At 49.6% G+C, this 18,472-nt stretch overlaps 1 protein-coding gene and 1 long non-coding RNA gene across 2 annotated transcripts in view; one reads left to right on the forward strand and one right to left on the reverse strand.

Moving 5' to 3' along the window:
* The window catches only part of MDGA1 (MAM domain containing glycosylphosphatidylinositol anchor 1), a 196,065-nt gene extending 193,594 nt beyond the window's left edge, over positions 1-2,471 (reverse strand). The window contains 2 exon segments of the mRNA XM_084622912.1: positions 2,189-2,297; positions 2,299-2,471. Of these exon segments, the coding sequence (XP_084479038.1) occupies positions 2,189-2,297; positions 2,299-2,316 (127 nt within the window). The 5' untranslated portion in view covers positions 2,317-2,471.
* Positions 2,472-4,143: 1,672 nt separating this feature from the next.
* LOC311518957 lies at positions 4,144-7,108 on the forward strand. The gene is made up of 3 exons (XR_014711157.1): positions 4,144-4,310; positions 4,906-5,067; positions 5,898-7,108. It is a non-coding gene; the product is annotated as an uncharacterized lncRNA (long non-coding RNA).
* The last annotated feature ends 11,364 nt before the right edge of the window (positions 7,109-18,472 follow it).

Genomic DNA, 18,472 nt, shown 5'->3' on the forward strand with positions numbered 1-18,472 from the left:
TATCTGTCTCTTTCTTTCTGAAAAAAATAAAACATCAGGAAGATATTCTGAAGATCTAGTTTTGCAGCATCTCTGCTAAAATATGAATTCCCTGGCATGGATGGCTGGATGAACAGCATAATAAACCACACTCGAAGGAAGGTGTAAATAGAACAGGAGTGAGACAAGAGTGAGAGCGCTTAAAACTCATTGAAGAGGCCTTTTAAAGCAAAGAAAACTAGTAACAGTTGGACGGCAGCACTCATAGTAATTAAAAATAAAAGTTTGTCCCGGAGCACAATACCCATCCTCAGGGATTAAAAAAGCTGCACATACCATCTTTCTGTTGCCGTAAATACATTAGACTCCCCATCTCACTGCTCTTGGGTGCTTCCGCCAATTTCCCCCTGAACCTGCAATCAATCCCTCCTCTACCCACACACATTCCAAAAAAAAAAAAAAAGAGTAAAGCCTCTACTTAAAGTAGTTATTGTACAAAACAGATGTAAACTCAGATTAACATCCCAGCCCTGAGGGGGAGAGGAAGACTCGTTTCCCATCAGAGAAATACATCATTAAAAAAAAGTGACCTACAAAGACTTAGCCACAGTCAGTAAGACTGGACTCTGCATTATCAGAGCTCAAACAAGAGGTTAGCTAAAACCTTCCAACACACACATAGGGATTGGGAGCCCTCTCACTGAAGGTTTATGCTCAGAGCGCTTTCCTTGTTAGAGGAAAAGGCACATCTTCAAGAGGAACTTTATAGCAAGGCACAATGGAGTTGTAAGCCAAGATAAAGCAGGCTTGTTGTCAGAGGCATGTTCGGGGGGGTGGGAGGGGGGGAAGAGTAGTTTATTTGCTGGAAATGCAGCTCTCCTTGTAAAGCAAAAAACTGTGAGAGTCAGTAGGGGGGCAGGGAGGCTGTATTTTGGAACTGCAGTGCTTGCCAAAGCAAATCCTGGGTGTACTGTTAACTTGGAGCCTGTCTTCAGGACAGAGGACTGTTCTCATCAGCATGTGTTGCTGGTCATCCCTGCTGCCCTCCTGGAAGCTGAAGGGATAAATAATCTATGTCCGTGGGAACCGTACTACGCTGGGTGTCATCCGCGCTTGCAGTTTGCTCGCTGCCTGCATTCATTTGCAAATGGCAACAACAAAAAGCAGCTAAACCTGAGCCCTGCCAAGGAAATAATTTTAAAGAATGACAGCAAAGTAACACAGCTCAGTAGGATTTAAAGGCAAAGTCACCCCCACCGCCCCTTTCAGTTAGATGTGAGCACTGTGCCATACTTGGGGATTGGGGGAGATGCTTTCTTAACCCAGCCAGGCGCATCCAGTCTACACCTCGATCACGGCTCCCTGAGCATCTCTCTTATCTAGCTCCTAATAGCCTCCCTGCACGTGCGCTGACTCTTGCAGCAATTACCTGGGACCCGCTTGCTTTCAAAACCCCCAGCGCTGAGTGGGCTGACATCCATCCCCCCCGCCCCCACAAGCGCTTTTATGTTATTTGTCTTGTACTACTTTCCCTGCAGCAGGTGATAGCGGGGGCTCCCAGTGCAGCGGCCCTTTGTCAGATCAGCAGGATAATGAAAGCCAGACCGGTTAGAAGAGTATTCAACACCAAACACGCACACACCAACCGAGCTTTTCTCCCATACGGCCTCAGCAAGGAAGATTAAAGGCAAAGGAAGCCCAGCTGCAAAGAGCCAACAGACGTGGTGTCCTCGGACGAGGGAAACAAGGCAGCACAGAGGCAAACAAAACCAAGAGGAAAGATTGCAACTTTCAGCTCTTGTTGCAAACGTCAGTACAAGAGTGACACCGAGTTTTGCAGCCAAATCTCTGCTCTAGAACGTCTCTTCCTTGAGCAAGGGGGGCGTGGGGTGGAAGAGACCCAGGGCTGATCCATGGGACACAACTTGCTGCTTTTCCCCTTAAACAGCATCCACCCAGAGAGACTCAGAAAGGGTTACACGGTGCAATCTCCCCGCTCTCGTACATTTCAGGCGGCCAGGGCAGGGTTCCAGGCAGGAATTAGGAAGTGGCGACAGGGTCTGGAAGCCCTATTGCTGCATCAATCTCCTCCCCCGGGCTGCAACTAGCATCATTGACTTTCTCCTGCAGGTGCTTTTTAACTTGGATCCGATCGCCTTGTCCGCCCCCCGCCCCTCCCAAACCGGGATAGAACAATAACGTCTCTTACCATAAACCCCGTCTCCCCTGATAGACACCGGCACCACCGCCAGCAAGAAAAAACAAATCGTCTCCATCTTCAACGCAGATCCCTCATAGCCGGCGAAGAAAAGCAGCCCCCAAAATGCCAGGCAGCATCCGGCGGCGGGAAACGAGAAACAAGCGAAAGCTACTTCATCCACAGCCTCTGAGCAGGGAGGGATCCAGGAGAGGCTTGCCCGGGCTCAGAGCGCCTCAGCCCGGCCAGCGAAGTCAGCCAGCGCCGCCTGGAAGTCGCCGATCTCTGCACAGTCAACTTGGACGAAGGGGGGGAAAATAGCCCAAAATAGGAGCAGTAGTTAAAAATAAACCGGGGGGGGGGGGAGAGAAGGGAGGAGGGAAGGTGGAAAAACCAAAACCAGGGCCCCTCTTCCCTCTTAGGCTCCTTAGGAGCTCCAGGAAAATAAACCCAACCTCGCACTCACTCACACACACGCACGATCACACCGGAGCCCAGAAGATACGGCTCCGAGTGGGGAGCAGAACCCAGACAAACTCCAGCCGCGGCTCTGCCCCGCTCTTGTCAAAGGGGGCGGGGGTCACAAAGAAACGCCAAGCGCTTCCTGAACTCCCGGGCTTCCCAAACTGGCTGCCAACTGGGGCCAACTTGAGAGTCCTCTCCCTGCCGCTAAGGAGGCGCTGGCTGAAGCCCCAGGAAGGAACAAGGGGGAGTGAGGGAGGAGGAGGAGAAAGGGGTGGGGGGAGGCTGCGATCCAGCTGGTGGAGGGAGGGAGGGGAAGGGGGCGGAATAGGTGACTCTCTCTTTTAGTCTCCAGCTCTTTCGGGGAAGGGGCGGTGTTGTAATTCATTACAGCCAGGGAGGGTTGGTTTTTTTAACAGCAGCTCCCAGCAGCTTCCCCCAGCTGCTGAGCTTCGATCCCCAGCCCGGCGTCGCCCAGGTGCATCACATCAGCCCCGCTAGCCCTGGGGGGGGGGGGGGGGAATCGCTACAACACACGCCCCCTGCTTAGTGCTTTGCTGTTCCGCGTGGCTCTTCTCCCCTCCCCCCCTCTCTCTCTTCCCCCAGCCAACCTGGCAGATCTTTCTGGCTCCCGAAGTTTCCCTGAGGTCGTGTTGACTGGTTTTGATGGGGGCTTTTTAATGGTTTTGTGCTCCCCCCCCCGCCCTTCTCCCCCTTTCCTAGCAGTTGGTGGCTACGAGCTGCCAAGCCAGCGGCGGCTTGAGGAGGCTGGAGAAAGTTGGATTCTTCTTGAAGGAGGCTTTGGAGACACCGCTTGACAGGTCCTGGCCCCGCCCCTTCCTCCCAAAGTGTGAAAGTCCGGGCGGGGGGCAGGGGGGGTGATTCTTTTCTTCCTTCGCCCCAAGGTATTGGACCCGCACTTTCAAGCCAGCTGCGGCATCTGAGGCTCACTCTGCGTGCGCCTGTACCATCCAGTGCCTGGATCCGGCTTCACTTGGCCCCTTTGAATGCCGCTCGCCCTGGCAGGGACTCGGCCACCCTTGCGGGCTGGGCGCCTCTGGCCGCCGGCTTCTCTAGCCTCTTCGCTCCCGCCTCGGGCTGACCTGCGGAGCGAGGTGTCCTGGGCCCCTGCGCAGATCCGGAGTGACGGTGGCTCCTCTGTTCGCGGCGCCTCTCCCCCGAATTGAATCTATAATCCGTCAAGCCCCGGCTGCAAGTTCTGCCTCACCCCCCGCCCCACTCCGTCCCCCCTTTGGGCTTTTCATTTTTTGACTCCTCTCCACTATTTGGTTCCCCCCTCCAGTTAAAGGGGAGGGGGGAGAGAGCCAATTAAATCGGCTGTGCTTGAAGACAGCCCTGCCTCCTGCCCAATTCCCCGGCCTCCCCGAGGACAAATTAGAGAAAAGAAAACAGGGCCCGGGGGGGGGGGAAACCCCGCATCTGCGCGGCTTTTTCCTCCTTTTCTTTCGCATTCTTTCTCCTTTTTTCCCCTTTCCCCTGCAGAGAAATGTCAGAAACCAGGCAAGGATCCATTCATCCTGGGGACACACCCGGCTTCGAGGCCCCGGGCAGAGGAGACGGGAGGAGCAGGTGGTGCACGCGCTTGGTGCAATGAGCGTGGGGATGTGTGCGACACAGACAGCTTGGACCGTGTCCGTAGTGTAGCACTGGGGTACGTGGCCGTGATGTGCAGTAAGCATGTGTGCAGGCAGGGTGCCTAGGTGGGTAACGCACCGGGGTGTTGGGTGCGTTGCACGGCCTGCACGCTCATAGTTCCTGGGAGGCAAGGGGGTGTGCGTGTGTAGTGTATACGTTTCTGCACACGTATCCGTGCATGGTTGTGTTCCACGGCTGCGCATTTGCATGTGGTGGAAGCGCGCCTGGATGCTTGTGCACAGGTGGGGTTGTGTGGGATGTGTCCGCACTGCGCGTCTGCTGGCGTCGCGGGGCGTGCATGTGCACATCGTCCAGGTGTGTGTCAGGCTCCCTTTACCCATCCTTCATGTCTGCAGGCGCGCTGGGGCTCGGCCGCGAAGGCAGCCGTGTGGAGGAGCGGATGAGTCTACACCAGGCTGCCTTCTGCTCCTTAATGCTTTCGCTGCAGTCAGCCAGCCGCCTGGTGCGTTCGTGCTCCTCGCAGGGCAACGGGAAAGACAACCTCCCGCGGCCGAGTTTGCAGCCCGGCGGAGAGCAATCCGGAGAGGCGGGGAAAAATACACCAACCCCCTCGAATAATAATAATAATAATAATAATCCAATTGCTGCAGGTCCCTGTAGAGCCTCGGTGGCAGCACTCCGCCTTTCTTGTCAACGTCTCTGCCTGGTTTCGCGGAAAGAAGGCGCTTCTCCTCCGCCCCAGTGAATGAGATGCTCCAGCTGTCCCCTCTACTCCTAGGTGGTGGAGCAAAAGTCTTACTTCTGTTCAGTAGGTCAGGAAGCTTCTTTTCCCTCCAGGAACGCCATGTGAAAGACAAACACCCCCCTCCCCCTTCACATCCTTGTAGGGGGAGTATTAAATCAAAGTTGCTCCTAGAATCAAATCTATTCCCACCCCAGTGTTGTTAAAAACGATTGGTTCGGGGGCTGGAGGGAAGATGGAGCCAGGATGTAGGAGAAGCGGTTGCAATATTAAACAGGGAGGGCACAGGAGCTGCTGGGAGAGGAGTTCTGCTGAGTTTTGCTTCCAATCGAAGCCAAATCTGCCTCATGAAATATCGAGCTCCCTGGCCCGAGTTCCCGTGGAAAGACGCCGCTCTTTATTCCTCGCAACCAGCCTGTGCAGGAAGCAGATTAGACAACGCAACTCAGGGTGGGGGATGTGTTAGCAGGGAACCTGTGGGGGCTACTGCAAGTGCCCTGACGTTTTTCAGGAGAGAAACCCATTCATATTATTCTCACCGCGCACACGGCTGAGGTTTCGGAGGAGCTGTATTCCAGATAGTAGCAGACTGTATCAGCTCTCTTTGCGGTGGGTTTGTAAACATGCGAAGACGAATCAGGAATTCCAAGATATCTGGATTATTGGGGGAGGCAGGGAAGGGGAGGTTAGAGTTCCCGGCCCCCCCCCCCCCCAGGTATGTCTCGTTATCCCTGCGTTATCCTGTCACTGTTATTTATCTCTGCTTGTGGGCACGGCTTGGATAGCCATACCGGTAGGATCTTTCAGGACTGGGAGGGGGGCGGTTAACTACACTCTAACAAGGGAGGGGATTTAAGCCTCTCTGCGTGTCTCCAGCCTCTCCCCTTTCCCTTGGCGCAGGGAATCAGCAAACGCCGAACGGAGGAGCCGCCAGCAAAGTTATCCCTGGCAAGCCGAAATAGGGGAGTTTCCATTTTCCCGAGGTCTCTCGCGCAGCCGGCTGTTTCCTTCTAGAGCTGTAAAGCCAGATCTCTAGAAACCTCTCTGAGTGGGTATGATTGTTCCGCTAGGAATATTTCCTAGGAGGATCATTCAACCCTCGAGCCCTATTTAAAAAAAAAAAAAAAAAACAAAGTGACCCACTCAAGAGTCCGCCTAGACAGGAGATTTCCTAGTGCCTTGGCCCCAAATATGCTTCTAGACCAGCATCGTCGGTGCCGTAGTTATCCGCGATTTTAGAAGACACTTTGTAATAGAGCATTAAGGAAAGTAGCTGCCTTTGCTAATCACACACTTTTATACAGTGAACCCCCGGCGGAGGTGTTACTCAGCCCTCTGTCCCTGGGATCGCTGATGGGAACCTGTGCCGCCGCCAGATAGAGAGAGAAAAGGAAAAACTGCACTTGCAAAAGGCGCACTGGCAGGGATTGATTCATCGTGTGAACAAGAATCATACCCAGGGTTAAACACACACACACACACGAAAGAAAGAGTGATCGCCCAGAGAACGGCTGCTTACTAATTCATGCTCTGACAAATAAGCAATTAACAGAGTCGCTAATTAGTAAGCAGGTATTTCTATGATAAACTGTATTCAATCATGGAGAGGAGCAATAACATACAGCAGCGACAAAGGTAGCACGAGCAGCCAGACTAGCTGGATTATAAGGACCAGTTTCCTATTAATGGGGCAGAGAAGGCTGATAGGGTTTATAAGAGGCCCATATTCTTCCCCCAAGCAGGATCAGGAGTTTTGTAAAGATGGGTTAAAGGAACACTCGTCAAGTACTTGTAGGTTTCAACCCTATAGGTTTACGACAGCTTGGAGTGGAGGGGATTCCAAACTTCCATACAAGTAGAAATGTCTTCTTGACTTTTAAGAAGTTTCAATAAACCCTGTTTTGGGAGGAATTTAAATCCAGCTGCTTGCACCCGGCTGCTTAAAAAGGGCCGCATGAGACAGCTGCAGAGAGACCCAAAAAGTCAAAGTGAGCAACTTTGCCTCTTACAGTTTGTATGACAACTTCCACCTACTCTGTATGTGTATACATTTTCTTACTATATGTTTCATTCTGTGCATCCGATGAAGTGGGCTGTAGCCCAGGAAAGCTTATGCTCTAATAAATGTGTTAGTCTCTAAGGTGCCACAAGTCCTCCTTTTCTTTTTGCGAATACAAACTAACAGGCTGCTACTCTGAAACTTTAAGGTAGTGCAGGCGGAGAGCAGGGAAGTGAAGCCGCCTCGAGACAGAAGGTGGAATTGATCAAAACTGTGAAGCACAAAAAGGAAACAAACAGTGAGAAGTGTCAGATGTTTACAGGGTTTCAGCTTTAAATACACTTTAATACATTTTTAAATAATTATAGGGATAAGCATAAGTATGGGGTAGTTTGTAACCTATGAAACCCTTTGCAGGGTTTTTAATTTAGTTATTAACCCATATTAAGGATTTGTACCAGCAACGACTTATAGAGCTATCTGAATGGTGCACAAATCCAGCAACATTCACTCCGAGTTTTACATTAATTTGCTTCCGCTATAGTCATACCCCTTTTATGTTAGCTCTCTGCGAACATTCACATGCTCCTGTTTCACTGAGCAAGTGGTCATGGAAAATGCGTTTCTAAAGCAAGCCACCAAAGTATGTACAGCCACCAAATTTTATATCAGCACACGCAAGTCTTTGTGCCAGAAGTACCTGTGAAGTCATCCAATTAGGGACCAGGAAGAAATATCACAATTAACTGACTAATCAGAGCTCGAACAATGCGGCTTGAATAGCAAATACGGTATACTTGCAGCGAACAGGCTGAGGTCAGTCGACGGAGTTAAGAGAAGTAATTGAATCAGGAGTCATGAGAAGAAACAGCTCTGTTCGTGGGGTATTCTGGGAGCAATAAGAGACGACAGCTGCTGAATTATTTATGAATGATCTGCTCAGGTCTACCCAAGTAACATTTTTAAAAATATTAATTGTCAGTGTTTCCAGCGGGAAGCGTAAGGCAAAAACCTCCTACCGCTCCCCAGCACTGTTTATCTGCCATAGAACTACAAGGGAACCAAGAACCTCCGGGGTTTCCACTTGTCACAAAGATAGATCAGGGTCGGTGCCCCCCCCCCCAACTCGTTTATAGAGAACACATTTGTCCCATCCTCTCAAGGAAGTGCCTTTGGTCTCTGTGTCAGTCCCCGCTTGTCAAACAAGCCCTGCCCGTCTGAAATATTCATACACGCTCCAGCGCATATTCCAGGCAGACCCGCAGAGGCAGGCAGCCGCTGGAAGAGATGTGGTGCCCGCAGCGAGGCAGTCGGGGCCATAGCACAGCGGCCCCGTGCTAGAGACGAAGGATGCAGTGGGCGAGGCCAAGGCCCGGTTACAAAGGCCTCCATTCTCCCGGGGTCAGGGTTTGCACGCGGCCGCCCGCCCGGCGCACTCCATCCGGCCGCCCCTTTGCTGCGGGGCCGCTCGGCGGAAGCCGCTCTTCCTGGGCACCAGCCAGCTCCTGCTTCTGGTGTCCGGCATTTCCGCGCCCTCTCTGCCCCGGGTCTACCACGTAACCCAGAGGGCTGGTTTGTGCTTATTCCCACTGCCCCGGGGGGAGGGGGTGAGCACAAGCACAGTAGGGTCCCGCTGATAGGGCTTAAAATGAGAAATCAAAAAAAAAAAGGGCGGGGGAGGGAAACAGGGCAGCGCGGGTCTGGGGCAGGCAGGTGGGGTCACAGGGCGACTCCCACCGCTGCAGCGCGGGTGTGAGCGGAGATACCTAGGCAAGGAGGCGGCCGGACGCCTGTAACTCTGCAGCAGCGGGGAGCTGGGAAAGCAGGGGGACACCTGTCAGGTGGCAGCACATAAGCCAGTACCCTCAACACCCTTCTGTGCTTCAGTTCCTAGGAGCTCCCCCTCCCTCTGAATGCTATGTGTGTGTGGGGGGGGTGCCTGCCCCATCCGAGCACGCTGCTCCCCCTGCCAAGGCGGCACTGTGGGCTCATGCAGGTGAGGAGCTCTGCTTCGCTCTCAGCAGGTATCAGGCCTCCTCTGGGGGATACACCCCTAGGCTGTGTTTGCTTCCTTCCCAGATTCGTTTTACAGCATTACTAGTGCCTCCGAACCCCTCGAGTATTCCCTGCCCTTTTGATTAGCTTCCTTCCTTACAGCAAATGATCGGTACAGAAAGAAAGGAGAAGCGAATCCAGTTCTGTTTCTCACCCTTAATGTTCATCCCTCCAAGTCTGAGGCAGCTGCCCTGTGACAGGCTGGTAGTTGTTGCAGGTGGTCACTATTCTGTTGGGTTTGCCTTTTCCTGCTTTCACCTGCTTTCTACTTGGTGGGTGGGAGGGATGCTTACATTTCATTGATAAGGTTTTTGGGAGACCTCCTATTGCCATTGTGAGCCCTCAGCTCTTTGGTCAGTACATTCAGCTGCTCTTCTACCCTGTGCACCTGCCCTTTACCCTGCCCCACCCCTGGTGCTCTAAAACTGGAGACTTTGGGCTCTACCTCTCCCCCCCCCTCCAATCTGGCACTGCTTTTACCTTAGGGTTTGTCATACATGCTGCTGATCTGTTGCTTCTCTGCTTCAGCTCAGCGGAGGGCTGAAGTCAATATGCAAAGTGTGGGTATCCAACCACTGCCATGTAGCATCTTGCTCTCTGTTTTCTTCCTCCCTTCTCCTTTCTCTCTGCCTCCTTCTGTATCTATGCTTTCTTCCTCTCTCCTCCCCTCCCCCTTAGAACAAACCAAAAAAAACCCCACACAAACTGGTGCTAGTTAAAGAAATTCATGCTCCCTTTCTCTCTCTCCCCCCCGCCCACTCATCACCCCAGCCACCTATTTTAACACACACCTCTCTGACTGCTAAGTCAAAGTGATGCAAAAAAAAAAAAAAAAAAGCCTCATACAAAGGGAACCAGAACTATCCAGGTCTCAATTCTCCCCTTCCCCTCTGCTCCACCATAATCAGTAAATGGCATCGACTGCTAATCCTTTTGGTGCCAATGAATGATCTGAAACCACTGAGCTCTGCCTTGGGAATGGTACAACATCGCTGGAAAGGGTAAGAGAGCGGCTCCAGAAACAGATGGCGTCAGCCTGAGGTGTAAGCTCTAGCCGGTATTGTCACTGCAAGGAGACTGCGCAGTTTGAGCTGCTTGTTGTAAAGCATTTAAAATCCACCTCACCACAGGAAACAGGTTGGCATAAGTCCATGTAAAATCTGCAAGGAGTCATTCCCAGTGGAGGCCAGTTTAGCACAGCCCCTACCTGCTCAGCCCCCGGGGGAGGGCAACTCCCAGCCAGGACCAGCTTAGGATGGCTTCCAGCAGCTTTGCCTGGGAGAGCATCCCCTTCGATTCACCTTGTAGGCCCATCTTTTTATGGATCCGTTTGAGACTAGGCTGCAATAGAGTGCCAGATGCACACACCCCCTAAGATTAGCTGCTGGAGAGGAGACTGTCCTCATTGGTTACATCCCTCTGAGTGTGGGGTCACTAAAATCTGGTTTTGGGGATCCTCTTTAAATACACAGGAAGCTGATCTGTCAACATTGCATGGGTTTGAAAGTGAGCATGTGAGGGCCCACAGTCCCTGTATGCCCCCAGAAAAGAAGGTCCTTATGTGACAAGGAAGAGCAGCTATCATTAGGACATGGAAGAGGGGAACGTGCAAGTCAAACACTCTAGAATCTCCCCCGCTATTGATCATAGACTGCAAATAGCTATGAGAAGCAGCTAACAGAGGAGCCATTCCAACAACAATGCAGAGTTATTGCAGCGATACCATGAAATTCTGTGACAAAACTGAACCAGATCTGTATCTAATCTAAGTATCTATACTGTGCTCATCAGTGGGGTATCTGATTGCATCTCCAGGCAGGATTTCTATAACATCAAGAGTGAAGAGACCCCCGAGGAGTTTTAAACAGAAGAGTGAATAGGGCCTATATGCACTGCCCCACACAGATAACAATAATCACGACACACACAGTAGGAGCTCCACCCCACGGTGAAGGGTTGACCATAGGCCTATGCACTCACACCTAGGTCAATCATCCATCCATCCACCCACCTCAACTACATGCTGCTTTAATTCAGTGTACCTTAGCCAGCACAGTTCCTCAGGAGCATGACAGACCTCCACCTCTGCTCTCTCACAGGTTGTTCACCATTTCCCACATTGCCAGCAAAGTCAGGCATTTGTGGTAGAACATGGTTGTTCACCTATATAATTTTAAAATGATACTTTTGCCCAGGTTTTCAAAAGACAGCAACACCCAGCGTGCTGAGCAACTTTGAATGTCTGCTTTTATTCAGGTGCCTAAATGGAAGTCGAGCGCTCCTGAGATGTAGAGGGTTTTCAGAGCCAGAGAGGGGAGATAGGTTGCTGCTTTATTGGACACAACAAATTTCCATGTTACTGGGCTTTTCTTGCTTTTGGTTTGCAATCGCCTCGCCTGCTAGTGGTCACAGGCCTGAAGGGATAATGTAAGGTGCTACAACTGCTACCAGTTAAGGGATATTCTCCTTGAGCTCATGTACCAGAGCTGCTTTTTGTGTCTCAAAGTCCATATTTCCATTTCGCAGCAGTTTCCTCAAACAAGTGCCACATGTGTGTACTTACTGCTTCTTTCAGCTAATCTGATTGCTTATAGCTTGGCATATATTGGACATTAAAAGTCAAAATGTCCAAGAGAGGCATGGAAGACACCACTAGGGGTTCTTGAGACCTCTTACCTATACTATATGTAGATGCCATTGTCCAGCTGTTTCCCAAATCCAGGCACTGCATGCAACCAACTCACAACGTGTTCAGCCCAAATGATTTAGATTCTTCAGGCAGGGCAAGATTCAGGTCAACCGTAGAGCCTTGGAAGGGTCACACACAGAATGACCTTTGTCGGATGCTGTAAATAGGCTGCACCTACCTTTGAAGTGAGTTTAGGCTATTTACTTTCAGATTCGATTGGCCTTCATGGGAGGTCTCTGGGCTCAAGGGCCTAATGACCTATGCCTTTACACAGAGATATGCACTCACACCTTCCCCTCCTGTCCAGAAAAAAGTTAAAAGTCCACTTAAAATTAATCACATTGGCCAAGCCAGTGAATATTTTAATGTATTTTAATAGATGTACACAAAGCCACGAATGCAAAGAAATACGGAAGTGAATAAAATATTTGGAACTACTTCCATTTAAACTACAGATCCCCAGAAGGATTACAGCACCTTCAACATCTTTTGGGAGAGCTGTCAACTGAATTCCACAAGCTTGTCCCTTACATGCTTTAAGTGTATTGTTGTCCCTTATGGTGCACACTCACCACCAGAGCACCCGGTTGCACAGCATTGCAGGGGTTCCTCCACTCCAGCACCCCTTGTTCCAAGTGATCTGCTACTTCCATCATCTAGCCCTTCAGCTAGGTCACCTGTCAGTCCAGTTCCCTTCTGGAGTTAACATCTAAAACAGAAGAGACCAAAGCATAGTGCCCTTTATGCCAGGCCCTCAACCCTATCTGGGAATCCCCATTCTCAGCCTCTCATTCTTGAAACTTGTATTTCCCTTCTTGGTCTGGGGGAAGAGATAGGGGAACCCAGACCCACCCTCTCACCTGGGTTCCAGCCCAGGAACCCTGCTTTAGGTAGCTAAGGACTCTTCCTTCAATCTCTTGCCTGGGCTTATTCTACTTTGCCCAGTTTGCCAGGGTCTTCACCAGGTCTGCAGACTGCTATTCCCACACTGGATTTGTGGCTTCTCACAGCCTCTTCCCTGCTGTCTACTGAGAAGCTTCCACAAATCTCTCTGGCAGCTGAGCTCTATTTTGAACAGTCTCTCTGGTTTTCCGCTTTAAGACAGGAAGGCCCTCCCACCCAGTTCTCCTCCTCAGAGCTGATGTTGCAGTTTAGGCCAGCTGTAGGGCCTTAACCAGCTTCTCCTTCAACTACCCCTCTTCCCCAAGTATTGCCTCAGCAAACCAGCCTTTTCCTGCTTATGTCTACCCTACTACAAGGGAGGAAGCAGCATATATGCTGGTCCCCTTCCTAAAGCTCATCCCAGTTGGCTGGTGCAGAGGGGAGCCTTGTCCCTCCCACTCTGCAAGGCTCCTGGTCCCAGGGCCTTAAAGAAACAGCAGCAGGATTTCCTCCCAGCACTGCTTACTTTCTCCCAATATATCCTAGGTCCTTGTATACATCAGACCTCCCAAAATCTTAAAGGGCCATGCCACATTACAGGGTGGGCCAATCCCTAGGCAGCACTGCCCTTACAGGGACAGGCCACTCCATCACATAATGCAATAGAAAAGCCCTACATCCGTGAAGCCTAGTGGAAGCAGACTATGCAGTTTTTCACCCCAAAACTGTTAGAGTGTAAAATTTTAGAAAACAAGCTGTCCCGATTTACATAGTACATTTCTATACAGATTCAGTTTAAAAAGAGTAAGGCATTATTGTAAATCCAAGTAATGTTAGATTGTGCCTAAAACAAACCAAAGTGAGAAATCAGAGTGTGAGGAGATTACAGAAATAACAATCACATGTGTGCTCTTCTCATTCCTCTGAGGGTCTCTAAGCACTTTAGACACATAAATTCTTTAGCCCCTCTTGTGAGATAGGGAAAAATGAGAGACGTGTTCAGAAAGCAAATCAGAGTCAAAGTCAGAGCTACAATCCAGGACTCCAGGGGCCTAGTCCCCTGCCCTAATAATTAGGCAGCCCTCCCACATTCCCGACTGCAAGTGCAGCCAAACCCCTTTATCACTGGCCAGGTACTTTACCACTGTATAGTTACTTGCTGTATTAACTGTACATCATACCAATCTTCTCAGCATACGTGCAACATGCCTTAGATGGCACGTGACCAGGATTCATCACCCAGTCTGGTCTGCCAGTTGGATCATTAGCTTCCCCAGCTTGGGCCAGGTACTGACGGGGAGTGCCCCATGAACGTTGATCCATGCTCCCTAGTGAAGTTAGTGAAAATGCAAAGGAGACGCACCTCTTCTTTCCCTGCACTTCCTCCCATTCCCTGGAATAAACATACCAACCCTCCCCAATGGAAGCTTCAACCTTCTCCACTTCTCACAGCCTCCAAAGGGTTGAAGTTTGATCTTTCAGTTGCAAACAAAAATAGCATGATCACGCTAGCTGATACTAGCGCAGACCATTTGAATCAGGTCACTGTGTACTACAGTGATCATGGAGGTTATCATCTTCAGAACGAAGTGTAAGACTTGTGTTTCTGCATTAGTGTCCCTACAATAAGTCCCCTAGAGACAACGAAACAAACCAACTTTATGACGCACACTTTCTCAGCATTGCACAAGGCAAATGGGATGGTGGGAAGAATATAGACCGCTTGAGAGGATAGTGGCTCCACCATGCATCTCTGTCATCTGGCTTCCAAGATGGGCCTCAGTTTACTTGTTGTATGAGAGGCTTTTTCTAGCTTGAACATGTCATGTGATCTGCTCTAGTCTCTCTGGAAGGTCTGTTGTTCACATACTACAGATTTGTTTTTCTAGCTGGTAATTGCCTTCTGTACACAATGTAGCTGTCTTCCTGGATGGCAATCCTGTGAGACACTGAAATAAGCTATTTCACAATAATCATAATATCTTCATAACAGGAGCATGCATTTCCCCCAAACACTCTCAGGTTTCCCCAAGGAACAACAACATTATCCCTGGTGCCCACTGTGCTGAATAAAATTCCTCCGGTAGTTTCCAGCAGCTGAAGTATTTTTCATTCGCTTCCCATCCTGTCCTAAACTCTTGCATATTGTGGCAACGTGTTTTTAAACAGTGGCTCCATCCTATCCCAAAGGTGGCTGCGTTTCAGTGGCGGATGAAGTGATTCCTACTGCAAAACCAGACAAATCTTCACTTCAAAATCCAATTATGGTTGCTGAGTGACAACAGCAACTTCCCTAGTGTATCATTTACCAATCTCAAGCACTTAAAGGCAAGGAAATGAATAGTTAAAAGATACTGTAAATTTTACACTACACACATAATAAACCAATTATTCTTATCAACCATAAAGTAATGCATATTGCTCCACAACACAATAACCTGATCGCTAAGAGAATGTTATTCAGCTGGGATCAGAGTTAAGGCTGTTGTGTTACGATGAACTGTACAGATAAGCACAGAAATGTGCATTGCTGCCAAGTTTGTGCAGCTCCGTGAGTGACATTTCTCAATGGTGAGAAAAAGTCTCTGATTTCTCCCTCTGAGTCCCCTCAATCAGGGGCAGTAGGTGTGTGTTGGGGGAGGGGAGGAAACCTACTCCCCCACATCCCAGAAGCAAGGCAGGTTTGGAAGGAACCAAGGGCAACCAGGAGCGATGGGGACAAGGGGATGGGAAGGAGTCAGAGGTCACATGCGGGCAAGGGGATGTTGGTGGGGGGAAAGGTCTGGAATAAAGATGTCAGGGGCAGGGGGAAGAGGCTGAAGGGTGACTGGGGTGGGGCAGGGCAGCTAGGAGGTCAGTAGGAGCATGGGAGTTGGGAATTGGTCCTGCTTCGAGCAGGGCGTTGGACTAGATGACCTTCTGGGGTCCCTTCCAACGCTGATATTCTATGATTCTATGGGGCCGGGGAAGACGTTGGGGATGTGCGTAACCCTGGGCCTCCTCCTGCCCCTCTCCTCGCTAGCCTCCCCAATCTTCCCCCACTTCTCCTTCTCCCTCCCCTCTTCCCCTCCCCCCCCCCCATTGCTCCCTTCACCTGCCTACCAGCTGCCCCAGGCACCACCTCCTCCCTAGAGGCACCACACACCTGATGCCAGCAGGGGGAGCACAGAGAAGAGATGCAGAAAGGCCAGCTGGCTGCCTGAACCCAGTGCTACAGGGGCCCCCAGCAGCCAGGAGAAGCAACTGCAGCTGTACTCCCAAAACCCATCTGAATGTTAGGCTATAGCAGATGGGACAGGGCAAAGTGGGACAGGGTTGCCAAATGTTCAAGTGTTATATCAAATGCATGGCATTTGGCTGCATGGAGTTGGAGCAATTGACATAAGAGGCTATGAGGTTTAGTGGATAAAATATAGCTCTTCCAACTCAGAGAGCAGGTTCTGTTTCCACCTCTGCCCTAAAATGTCTTATTAACCTTTCTCAAGTTAAGCTTTCTGTCCCTCATTTGCCATCTCTTGAAAAATGGAACTCTGAACTTTGTCCTAGATCAAGAGGGCATATTAGTGGGAAATGCGAGAGAAAGAATCATTTTATGAGAGCCTAGAGTTTCCTCTCTCTTTTGAAAAGGAGTTTGGGGAAGTTCAGATACCAACAACAAAAATATTTACCATTAATACTTGACTCTCCTTTGGCTTTATTGATGAAGAATAGTGTCTAATTTTCAAATAACGGAAATTTATTAAATATTTACTATTCCTGACCTTGTAAATTGCCTCTTGCAGAAGCCATTGTAAAAATCTACCTATCTTGTATGTTGTGCGATATAATGCGGTTTAACTGGGTAGGGAGAAATAGTAGGCACTTTGCACACATTTTAAAAGGAGACCATTTAAAATATTTTAATTTCAAAACGTATCGATTCAATTCATTTAAAATTTTCAAAAAATATTCTTTTGCCAATGTAACTTAATTGTAGAAATGTGCAAGTGTGAGGAATTTTATTTTCTTTCTTCTTTTTCTTACAAAGAGGATCAAAAACAACCTCATAATGACCCCCTAGCTGTAATCTTAACTCTGAGGAGGTTGCTACCTTGCTTTGACAAGCCACATATACACTTGAGAAACTGGATCTAGAATTCTTATCCTACAGCGGCAAGTAGACAGAATATATCTCTCAAAGCAGGGGTGGGCAGACTATGGCCCAGGGGCCGCATCCAGCCCTCCAGATGTTTTAATCTGGCCCTCGAACTTCTGTCAAGGAGCGGGGAACCACAGCCAATGGGAGCTGCAGGGGTTCTGCCTGCGGACAGGGCAGTGTGCAGAGACGCCTGGCCATGCCTCTGCATAGGAGCCGGAGAGGGGACATGCCACTGCTTCTGGGAGCTGCTTGAGGTATGCACTGCCCAGAGCCTGCACCTCTGGCCCCCTCCCATGCCCCAACCCCCTACCCCAGCCCTGATCCCCCCTCCCACCCTCCGAACCCCTCAGTCCCAGCCTGGAGCACCCTCCTGCACCCCCAACCCCTCATGCCCACCCCAGAGCCCACACCTCCAGCCAGAGCCCTCATCCCCTTCCTCTGCATCCCAATCCACTGCCCCAGCCCAGAGCCCCCTCCTGCACCCTGAACTCTTCATTTCTGGCCACACCCCAGAGCCCAAATCCCCAGCCAGAACCCGCTCCCCAACCCCCAATTTTGTGAGCATTCATGGCCCGCCATACAATTTCCATACCCAGATGTGGCCCTTGGGCCAAAAAGTTTGCCCACCCCTGTCTCAAAGCTAAAGGAGGTGTGTAATTTCACTATCTCATACAGAACAGACCTTTATGTCCTTTCTCACCAACAACCCACCAGCCAACAGTGGTTTGGAGCAAAAGGTGAGTGCTCACTGCACCTGTCAAGGGGGAAGGGTGCCGTGGAGGAACGTTGCTTACCCAAGCCACAGAGAGGAGGGGTAGCACTCCCTTTGCTTTTAGTTTAAATCCTATAGTTAACCAGCTGAATAGAGGGCAATATGTTCCCACAAACATAATGCCCACTCATGCTACCTCTGAAATCAATGGTAAACTTCTATTGACAACAGTGGGAATAGGATCAGGCGATTTCCGCTGAAATCAATGGGAGCAATATAGGGCACCAACAAAATCATTAATAACGTTGCTTATTTACAATCTATTTTCTTCATTTATAGCTAGTTCATGAGCTTCCAACAAGATTTAACTGTATGGAAAATGTGAAGATTAATAAACAAGATATTTGTGAGCTTGAAGGGTCTACGCAAAAGGGGAAATGTCAGAGGTTACACTTTTAATTAACTGTAACTCACAAATCTTTGGAAACTTTTCTTCAAATATTGCATACACACACACACACACACACACACTATATATATATATATATATATATATAGACACACACACTCTCCCTTGGTTTCAGAGTCAAAGGTGTCCCATAAATTGAGCTTCCTCATAAATTAAAAAAAAATATATGTAAGATTGTAAATTCCTCAGGGCAGGGACCTTGTCCACTCCTTATACAGCACCGAGCGCCTTGTATTATTATGTTGAGTGTTCACACACACAAGTTAGTGTTGATTTAAAAATATTTTGTATTGCACAAGGAGCACAAAAATATTGTCAGCAGAGTTGTTGGAAGTCAGTAAAATTTAATGGAACATTCATGGCCTCAGGCATATTAGGGCAGAATTTAATCTGCACTAATCTGCCAAAGCCTGGGGAAACACTATGTGCGGCATTTACTCATTTTATGGTCATTTATCAAGTGCTTGGGGATGAGAAGTGCTACAGCCCATACATGTATAAGAGATTATTAAACATTATAGATAATAATGT

The sequence above is a fragment of the Lepidochelys olivacea genome (genome assembly GCF_965140295.1).
Source record: "Lepidochelys olivacea isolate rLepOli2 genome assembly, chromosome: 3".
NCBI lineage: Eukaryota > Metazoa > Chordata > Testudines > Cheloniidae > Lepidochelys > Lepidochelys olivacea.